General features: G+C 33.7%; 1 protein-coding gene across 1 annotated transcript in view; it reads right to left on the bottom strand.

The window, feature by feature from the left end:
* Positions 1 to 383, bottom strand: part of LOC139525459 (RNA-binding protein 7-like) — a 21,773-nt gene extending 21,390 nt beyond the window's left edge. The window contains exon 1 of the mRNA XM_071320808.1: positions 227 to 383. Within this exon, the coding sequence (XP_071176909.1) occupies positions 227 to 316 (90 nt within the window). The 5' untranslated portion in view covers positions 317 to 383. The remainder of the gene's footprint in view (positions 1 to 226) is intronic.
* Between the last annotated feature and the right edge of the window lie 11,185 nt (positions 384 to 11,568).

The following is an 11,568-nucleotide window of genomic DNA, read 5'->3' as shown; positions in this document are numbered from 1 at the left end:
GTCTAATGTCTATCATAAACTTAGTCTTCTGTGCACGATTTTATCAAGGCGTCACAGAAAAAAAGCCTTGCCAGACGTCATAATTATTTGGACTAGTAAATAGCTAAAAGATTACATTTAAAGTCATTTTCACAATTTTGTAACACTGCTATATTTTGGGGCCAAAAACTGAAAAAGGGGCCTTACTGAATCTACTACTTTTTTTTAAAGCTAGAAATTATGATACCTGTAAAAACAATTCAAATAAGAGCTCTTCTGTAACGGTTTCGGGTAAATTTCCGACCCAAACTGTTCGATCAACTTCTCCGTCTGCCATTTTCCAAGTTCTGAGAAGAACGTGGGAAAGATACGAATGTCACTGGCGGTTTAAAATAGTAGTGTACGTAAGTTCCTCCGTTATTCGAGGCACCCCTTGAGAGCACGATGGAATCCGTGTGCACTTCCTATCAGACATATATTCACCATAAGCTGATACCGACACTAAAACCGAAACCATAAATAGAAGTGAGGTTAATGGTAAATGTTTATATAAATGTTTAATTAACTCAACCCTTCTTCTTCATTATATTCGTTTGAAATGTTTGAAATAAAAATGTTTGAAATTTGAATACAATATTTTGATAGACTAAATGATTATATTTATTCAACAATTTACATGATGATCCATCAAGAAAGCAAAGTTTAATTCAATTCGTATCAAAATACACTAATCATGAAGCAAATTTCGTCGAATGGAAAGAACTGTACATATAATAGTTCTACAGTAGGTGTGCTATATCCTTTCCGACTATATATTCAATTCAATTCAATTCAAAGTTTTATTGCCATATAAACTTTACAGTTTGTGACATATAACAACAACAAAAACAACTAAAGACAATAACTATAAAGTTACTCAATATATATACACAAATTCAGGTAAATATGAAAGGGTCCCCTGTCCTCAGTTCCATTAACTTTTTTTTTATAAAGGATCCTAGTTTATTCACTTGTGTTGGTGTTGATGGGTTAAGTATATATATCTTACAGGCATTTTCTAAATTTAGGCATTTTGTAAAATGCCTGAAAACTTTAGGCATTTTCTAAAATGCCTGTAAGATTCAGTCATTATACATAATGACTAAATTTTCTAGGCATTTTACAAAATGCCTGGAAAAATCGAAAGGCATTTTACAAAATGACTGAAATTATTTTATAGAATAAAATCTTAAGAAAAACAATTAAAAGCTTTGAACACCAGAGCTGTTTTATTTGTGATAATTACTGAATTAAAAAAGAAGATTTTAAATAATCAAGAATACATTTTACTGAATTATTACAATTAACACAAGCACAAAACAATTTTTTTTAATTTCCTAAATACCTTCATTTCAATTGCAAGCTGAAGTCTAAATTTTTGTCCTTTATCCAGGTCAATCCACTGTTGAAATAATCCATACGAATTATAACCAATTGTTTACATCTTACAAAATGCATGACATATTTGCAACTGAAAGCAAAAAAAAAACCAGCAAGACAGAACAATATGTATTTTTGCCATATTGACAAAATAATCATAAATTCACTGTTGGTATCTGAACTACAGAGTGAGTACGTACTTAACGTAGTTTCACTCAATAGAACATATCATAAGGCATAAAAAAAATCGATCTGGTTTTTGGAGAATAAATTAGTTCTACCAAACCTTTCTTTGTAAGATATTGTGTTTTTGTCAACTTTTGTCATATGCATTTAAATGATATCCTCCTTCTACAAATTGCCTGAAACTCAACAGGCAATTTGTGGAATTTTGCATCAAAATTTCAGTCATTTTACAAAATGACTAGGTATTTTTAGTCATTTTGTAAAATGCCTGTCAAGGTAAGGAATTTTCTAAATTGCCTGAAAATTCAGTCATTTTACAAACTGCCTAAATATAGAAAATGCTTGTAACATATATAACTTTGTCATTGTCAGTGAGATTACCAAATGAATTACTTTCTCTGTTAATGCAATTGAAATATGTTAATCTAATATTTGAATTATGAGAACAATTTATTAAGAAATGTTTCTCATCATCTAGTACTTTGCATTTTTTGCAAAGTCTCTCTTCGCGAGGAATTTTAAAATGCCTTCCTTTTTCAATTAATAATGAATGGTCACTGATTCTAAGTTTTGTAATTGATTTTCTAAATTCAAAGTTTGGGTTAGAGAGGTAAGGTTTGATCAATAGATTTGGCTCAAGTCCTTTATAAAAATTTAATTTACTTTTACCATCAATAGATTTCAACTTATCCATCAACAGGTTGTTGTAGTATGAGTTTTTTTGGGGTTTAATATAGCTTTTAATATTTTTTAATTGTTTTAAATTATCATAGGTTTTTAGTCTATCTATATTAATGTTAGATATAGAAAGAATATCTTAAAGCAAAAGGGAACCATGAATAGGAGCCACTAGAATCCAAAGTTTTAGTTAATTGAAAAGATTCATGTAATAAGGTATTCAAAGAGGTGAAAAGCCTTGCTAAATACATAATAGTTTGGGGTTTTATATGACATTCGATAGACAGTCTTCCCAATTCGTTCCTTGTACCAAAATTTGAGGCACTCTTGTTAGTGCCAAGGGTAAACTTGAAATAACCAAGATGCAAGTTTTCTATTGTTCAAAGTCTTGTCAATAAAATTAAATGGGTCCACAATTTTCCAGAAACCAAAGCTCTTTTTTTAGCTTTGAAATATGTTATATATGAGTCCAAATATGTTATTTCAGAATTATAAGTCAATATAGGTCTATATATATATGTCTAGCGGGACGGCTGCAGTGCAGGCGATTTGGTGTCACGATATCACAGTAGCATGGGTTCGAATCCCGGCGAGGGAAGAAACAAAAATTTGCGAAAGCAAATTTACAGATCTAACATTGTTGGGTTGATGTTTAGACGAGTTGTATATACATTATGTACACAGCCATGTATCACCATCATTGATGGCGATCCGATGGATACATCTGTTGTAGGGTTGTCACTGACTCAGACGTACTTATGAATATAATTATTTTCTGTGACTGTATCTTACATTCATTTGTAGGATCCTTTACTATAGATAATTTAGCTGATCTGTAACAATAACATCTTCATGCCTTATATATCATGTACTGCAGTACGCCGCTAGATTAAAACTGACGTGGAAAGGTAACACACGGCCAGCGAAAGCTCTTTTTTTGAGAGCCCAGGTGGTCGTGTGGTCTAGCGGGACGGCTGCAGTGCAGGCGATTTGGTGTCACGATATCACAGTAGCATGGGTTCGAATCCCGGCGAGGTAAGAACCAAAAATTTGCGAAAGCAAATTTACAGATCTAACATTGTTGGGTTGATGTTTAGACGAGTTGTATATACATTATGTACACGGCCATGTATCACCATCATTGATGGCGATCCGATGGATACATCTGTTGTAGGGTTGTCACTGACTCAGACGTACTTATGCATATAATTATTTTCTGTGACTGTATCTTACATTCATTTGTAGGATCCTTTACTATAGATAATTTAGCTGATCTGTAACAATAACATCTTCATGCCTTATATATCATGTACTGCAGTACGCCGCTAGATTAAAACTGACGTGGAAAGGTAACACACGGCCAGCGAAAGCTCTTTTTTTGAGAGCCCAGGTGGTCGTGTGGTCTAGCGGGACGGCTGCAGTGCAGGCGAATTGGTGTCACGATATCACAGTAGCATGGGTTCGAATCCCGGCGAGGGAAGAACCAAAAATTTGCGAAAGCAAATTTACAGATCTAACATTGTTGGGTTGATGTTTAGACGAGTTATATATATATATATATATATATATATAGGTGTCAGACCACCAATTAAAAATCCCTATCTGTTCAACCAAATTTTACAATTTTCACAGCTTTCTAAATAGGCACTGGCAGAGACATATAATTGTTGTATTATATGATCTGGCACTGGCTACGGTTACATGGAAATGTAACAATAATAAAATAGTTATTGTTACATTGGAGATTAATTTGCCGGAATGCAGGGTTGGGTAAGGAACCCATTAATTACGAGTCGGTAACAATGATAAGTGAGTCTAGTACGGTTACATTGCGTTGTTGTTATATTTATGCAAAATAAAACTTGAAAACTTTTATTTGAATTTTGCAATATTGCATACACTTTTTTAATTTTTTTCATTTACAATGTCAGTTTCTACAAATCCTGTATGTTGTTTATGGAAGAATGTTTTAGTCCGACGCATTTTGGTGAATCCACTCTAAGCAGTCATCACAAACGAGCGATGCAGCAATGTGTACGTCTGTATTGCATACTGTACAATTCCATTTTGCACTATCCCTTTTTGAAGTTAAAGAAACTTTCAATGTCTTACGGTCATGATTCATATGAAAAAATATGTTTACTCTTGCGATGTTTATATTATATTTTGAAGGCAATTCAGTGCCGATGTTAACATTTGCCGACATATTAAAACTGCATGATGGAATCAGTGCTTTCATTTACAGAGTCCAGATATTATGTGATCGTAATTTCTTTCTTATTGGCGAAAAAAATTAGCATCAAAGCTACATAAGGTTCAAGTTTAATAAATCTAGCGTACATTGAAGTGCATTAATATGTAACAATAACGCAATGTAACCGTAGACTCGTATATAATTGTTACATTTGTAATTAATCGGATCCTTACCCAACCCTGTATTCCGGCAATTAGTCTCCAATGTAACAATAATTTTATTATTATTGTTACATTTCCATGTAACCGTAGCCTTCTAAATATTTAACCTTCAGTTTAACTTCATAGAAACCAGGCATATACAGGGGCGGATCCAGCCATTTTAAAAAGGGAGGTCCTAACCCAGGACAACTTTGAAAAGGGGGGAAGGGTCCAACTACATGTTCCCATTCAAATGCATTGATCGTAAAAAAAAGGGGGGGTTCCAACCCCCGAACCCCCACCCACCCCCTGGATCCGCCACTGCATATATATTATGTATATATTCATGATATTATGAAACCGGTTTTTTCAAAAGTGATGATTTTCTAAGGGTTGTTAAATATTTCGTGGTGGTGTCTTGCCATAGCATTGTTTGGACTTGTTTGTTTGCTTTTGGCCTTGAATGTTTGTCCCTAATAATTATATTAACTATGTATTTGCATTCAGGTATCGCAGATCAAATTTAGTCGTTCATATTGTGTTAATTTACGTTTTTTGAACGAGTTAAGCCTTTCAATTGATGTTTTATCGTGTGTTTTTGTATGATGTGATGCTAAACTATTGTTTCAGAAAAGGGAGAAGGTTTGGTACCATTAAAACATTTGATCCCGCTGTAAATGTTTGCACCTATTCTAAGTCAGGAATCTGATGTACAGCAGTTGTCGTTTGTTTATTTCTCTTTTCTCGTTTTTTTCATATAGATTAGACCGTTGGTTTTCCCGTTTGAATGGTTTTACACTAGTAATTTTGGGGCCCTTTATAGCTTGTTGTTCGGTGTGACCCAAGGCTCTGTGTACAGTCATCAATTTGTAAGAGTCTTGTAAGATGAAAACAGAACGGAATTTTTCAATGTGTTCGCTTCAACCAATATTTTTTTAATTTCCCTTGACTTTTTCACGAATAAAAGGACACCAGTCTGTCGGTAATTGATTTATCTTTACAATGAAACAACTTTCACGTACCTTGAGAATACCCCTCAAACAGTATAGCACACTTGAGATGAGAATTATTGACCTTTTTCCAAACCATTGAATTTGTAGGTACTTAACTTCCGTTTAACTTAGAAAGTAAATATAACTGTGTTATACCATTGGTCACATTTTTCTGGTTTCTGGTAACTAGTATAAATAAACAGGTAACCAGATAAATTTGACCAATCAGATTGCACTGTTATATTTACTTCCTAAGGTAACCGGAAGTTAAGTACTTACAAATTCAATGGTCTGGAAAAAGGTCAATAATTCTCACTTCAAGTGTGTTATATTGTTTGAGGGGTATTCTCAAGGTACGTGAAAGTTGTTTCATTGTAAAGAAAAATCAATTACCGACAGACTGGTGCCCTTTAATCGTGAAAAAGTCCAGGGAAATTAACAAAAAATTGGTTGAAGCGCATACATTGAAAATTTCCGTTAGCTACCATGTGGTTTTTCGTACGGGTATGGATAGAAAATCCCATATTGACAGAAACAAGTTCCTGTGGAATTCATATAGAAATGTGTCTATACATGTGAACAGTTTCTAAGGTGAAGTGACAGTAATTCAAAGTGTAAGTCAAGGAGTTCAATTGTCAATCGTTTTATATAAAACATATAATAACGTCATACTGGAAGCACTAGAAAGACATTAAAATAGAAAACATAAAATGTTAAAAAAAAAAATGGCCCCAAATTAACATGTGCTGATGACATAGCGGTTTTGGCAGAAAACCATCACGAAGTGCAAGCATTATTGGATATTGTTGAAAACTGTACAAAACGATATCTAGTAACTATAAACCCAGATAAGTCAGATTTGGAACCAATCACTAAGTGTCAAAGTATTTTTCCGTTTACCTTGGAAAGATGAGATAACCCAAAAGAGTGAAACAAAACATCTAGGACTGGTACGAAATAGTAAAAAGAGACACTGAAGACCGACTTTAACTGCTAGAAAAACTGTATATGCTCTTCTTGGTCCTGGACTGCTTGCAAGGAAAGGAACCCAGTGTTCCAGCTAGGTTTTCAAAAGGGCAGGGTGCCAATCCTGAAAAAGGGCATTTAACGCGCGATATGATAATATGAAAAGGGCATATTTTAATAAAAGATGTTAATCAAACATTTGTGTTTATTCGTTGAATCACAGGTTATACAAGAACAACATCTTTAGCCCATATAGAACTCCATCTTTCTACTTTTAAGGCTGAAAAACTTGTCAAGCAGCTTGTCACACAAGTTTTTTTATCATTGCTTGGCACAGTTGAACTTTATATGCAGTATGTTTTGAAAGGAGATCTGTTTCATACTGTTTCTATGGTCTACCACATTTTACCAGTTTCACCTTTCTACCCCTGCTGTGCTTGATGGCAATACAGCACAAAACAGCTGTGCTCAGTAAATTCACAATTTTAGGATATAAAGCAACAGTGAAAAATAGTATCAAAAATAAAGAATACAGAAAAAGATGACCAAGGCACCCTACCAACACTGCTACTAAGACCCTCTTTAACTTTTCCCATAACTCAAAATAAATACCTAAACATATATATTCTTAAGCAAGAAGTATGGAGACACATTTTAGAATATGTAAATGGGTTACTCAATGCTAGGGAAAAAATCAGATTGAGTTATCTTTCTTTATTCGGGTGTGCTCCTTCTTTGGAGGATTATAAACAGTACGTAAATATGATGTAAATATGATCACAATATGGCGGCCGATTTTGTTATTTTCGTATCAAAAATGAAGGCAGTCAATGACAAATACGTCTGAATTTTCTGTTTATTTTACAGAAAACAAGTAAAAAAATGTCTTCAACAAGTTTATAATGGTTTTCCAACTTTCTGTCATTACGTTTCTTCCATGAAACTACGGTAAACATCGCAAATTGTGCCCAAGTTGTTGTATGCACATTTCTTCAAAGATAATTGCCGACTGACCGATTCTATTTGAACAATTAATGTTGATGATCATTAATGACCCATCCGATAAACGGATTACCTATAACAACAGATTATGACACCAGTTGTAACCATTGATTAGCTTGGGGTGGTAAACAAAGTCATAATCTTTTCCCCAGGTAAAATTTAGTAATTAGCGTATCATATCAATACGCAAATTAATATGCAATCGATCTTCAAAAAAGGCAGGGCGCCCTGGAAACTGTAAAAAGGGCACAAGGCGCCACTCGGAAAAGGGCGGGCGCAGCGCCCTCTGAAAACGGCCTAGCTGGAACACTGGAACCAATGTCTCCAAAAGTAGTCTATAAAATGTGGAAAACATATGTTTGGATTATAGCTCTTCATCTTTTATATAAGCTTTGGATTTCAAATATTTTGGTCACGAGCATCACTGAAGAGACATGTATTGTCGAAATGCGCATCTGGTGCAAGAAAATTGGTACCGTTAATTTTATTATATACCACGAGCATTATATGGAATAGAGGTGATCGGTGAATTTCACTGAGTCAGACATCCTTAAATTAGAGCGACTACAGTTGAAAGTATGAAGACAAATTCAAGGATTTCCGGATCGGACGGCAAACATCACCACTTACTCACTTCTAGGAGTGGAACCAGTTGAGGTAGTAGTAGACCGATTAGTACTAACCTTCTTAGGAAATCTTCTCCGCAACAAAGGAACTTTAGAATTAAAATTTTAGAAAGACAAGTAAGTATGGAAAAACACAATGGACATAGTTATATAATTAAAAACCAATTGTTCAGAGAACAATTGAAGGTCTTTCCACCAGTAAATATCTATTTTGATATTAAAATATTAAAAATCAGTCTAAAATGTCAATTCCTATGACTTTATGATGTATAGATATGAATTTTAAGCAAAGGTCATAATCTAGAACGTCAAATTTACATATGACCTTGACCTCAATTTCAAGGTCACAAACTGAGGATTTCAAATCAAAAGACCCTAGGTCTCTAATATGTATGGTAAATAAGTTATATCACTTTACGCATAATTTTAGATATGGTAGGGGCTAAAACTCCCGTTTATTGACTACGCACCCTTTCAACCAAAATTATTAAGTTACGACATGTCGCAACTAACAATTTAGTAAAAATAATTTGTCGATATCTTATAAGGTTAATGAAAATGAGTGAAAATAAGGATCTCAAATCAAAAGACCCTAGGTCTCTAATATGTATGGTAAATAAGTTATATCACTTAACGCATAATTTTAGATATGATAGGGCTAAAACTCCCATTTATTGTCTACGCACCCTTTCAACCAAAATTATTATGTTACAACATGTCGCAACTAACAATTTAGTAAACATAATTTGTCGATATCTTATAAGGTTAATGAAAATGAGTGAAAATAAGACAAATTCAAAAATTAGAATATGACCTTGACCTTTGACCTTGACCTAATTTTCTTTTTTTGGACCAAGGACCTCAAATCAAAAGATCCTAGGTCTCTATCACTCATGGTGTTCCAGTTTAAAATACATTTCAAAATTTCAAATACAAAAAGGGAAATAACTCTCATATGGAGCGTTCATATTGCTTCGGTCGAAATTGGACAAATCATGCGAAGGATATAACGAGCAATTTTATAAAATAAATTTGTCGTAATCTTTTACGGTTGCGAAGGAGTTGTGATCACAAGGAAAACAGTGTTTGGGGAGATAACTCCTACAAAGAAAAGTATTCGGTTACGCAGGGTAAATTTCAAAAGCGCATAAACTGTTCGATATCATATACCAAATATCTAAGCGCCATATTGCGAAACAAATGTTTATCGCAAGAACAAAATTTGGCGGAAGAAAAAAAAAAAATAATCAGAAGAAAAACAATAGGTCTTTCCACAGAAAAGTGGAAAGACCTAATTAAAGTTATTCAGAGATTAGAGAAATATGATATACCAGAAATTGAGACATTACTAGAGAATGAATTAGATACCCTAAAATGGAAAAATACTGAAAAACAGTTAAGAAACATATTACACACTCCTGGGATGATAAGTGGCAAGAAGAGAAACAACAGAAGTCAACCTTAACATTGCTGAATATTTAATCACATGCTATTGGAAAAGTACATCAAGAATGGAAATCTGTACCAAACTGTCACATTGAGGTGATAAAAGCTGAAGTAAAAGTCATATTGTTAACGGGAAAATATACAAGTTAATAAAGCTAAAGGACAAAGTACGATAAGGCAAGTTTTGGGCCCCCTATTTTCTGATTTTTTAAATTCTTTTTTTAAACGCTACCTAATATGTTACAATATTCCTTAATGCTTGAAGTTTGTTAGGATAAACTTCAAAATTACTTATTTTAGCAACTGGGTGAGGTGAGGAGGGTAAACTTTCTGTTATTATTCAAATATTGTCATTATTATTCACTTTTCAGTTGTTTTGTACAACAAAGTTTAGTTTTTAAGTGCCTGCGCCAACGTGACACAGGAATTTTCTATTCCAATGTCACAAGAACTGTTTTTGCTGTCTAAATCGACGTAATTTTCTCCGGGTCAAGTAGGTGGACCTACATGTATTAAATTTTAAGAAACAATGACCAAAAATCGTTATTTTTCTTTCTTTTTGGCGTTTTTGGTGCCCTTAACCACCCTAACCTCACTCATTTTCTGAAATTAATGGTTTTGAAGTTCAACCAAACACAATTCAAACCTAAGGGAACATTTTTACGTGAAAAGTAGTTTTCCAAAACAAAATTTGAAAAATGAGAAAATAGGGGGGCCAATAACGGGTCTTATCGTACCTTGTCCCTTAGCATGAATAACAAAGAAACAGCAAAATGTACAATGTGCTCAAATGATACAGAAGATTTAGAACATTTATTTTTATTAATATGTGGTAAATTAGAAGACGAAAGAAAATCACACTTAAACACTCTAAAGTGTTATATAGAAAACATCAAAAAAGGAACATTTGAAGATAAGAAAGACTACTATTGCAACTTATACTAGACTTTACTTCCAAAGTGTAAGAAGATTTGTTCACTTAAAATGAAACTATATTGACATTAAAAAAATATCAAGGACATTTTGATATGGACTCCATGTGAAGAGAACCTATCTCCTAAAAGATCAAACATAAGAAATAATGGACATTGTGTAATAGACTTAAAATATGCCAAATGATAACCAGTCACGAACAATGCTTTTAGTATACGCAAAAACCAGGGGTGGTGGGATAATTCACTGTACATGTCAAAGTGGGTTGTAAATGTCTATATATATAAATTTGGAAGTGCCCCTAAGAGAAGAGTAAATTACCAATAACAGTAACATCACGTCAAAAATCCTGTCCTGCCTTTTTTCAAATTTCATCCTAAACACTGCAAGTCCATATGAATAATTCGTTTTCTGATAAAATGTTTATAAATTTTGGTGTTCCACAGGGCTCAATACTTTGTCCCATTTTGTATGTTTTGTACATAAATGGTCTTCTATTACACATAAACAACTACCATACAGACTTTCGTTCTTATGTTGTACTGTTATACCACTGTCCCAGGTTAGTGGGAGGGTTGGGATCCCGCTAACATGTTTAACCCCGCCACACTATTTATGTATGTGCCTGTCCCATGTCAGGAGCCTGTAATTCAGTGATTGTCATTTGTTTATATGTTACATATTTGTTTTTCGTTCATTTTTTTTATATAAATAAGGCCGTTAGTTTTCTCGTTTGAATTGTTTTACATTGTCTTATCGGGGCCTTTTATAGCTGACTATGCGGTATGGGCTTTGCTCATTGTTGAAGGCCATACGGTGACCTATACATGCCAAGAAATCCTCGCTAAAAATTCCGGTCGACCCCCTACGGCAGTCATTAGTAGCTAAAGATTTGATTTCATTCAAAAAATTAATGTATGACCTTCATGTACGTGTCGCTTAGAACA

This window comes from Mytilus edulis, chromosome 5 (genome assembly GCF_963676685.1).
Source record: "Mytilus edulis chromosome 5, xbMytEdul2.2, whole genome shotgun sequence".
NCBI classification, from domain to species: domain Eukaryota; kingdom Metazoa; phylum Mollusca; class Bivalvia; order Mytilida; family Mytilidae; genus Mytilus; species Mytilus edulis.
This window is presented reverse-complemented; position numbering and strand designations above follow the sequence as displayed.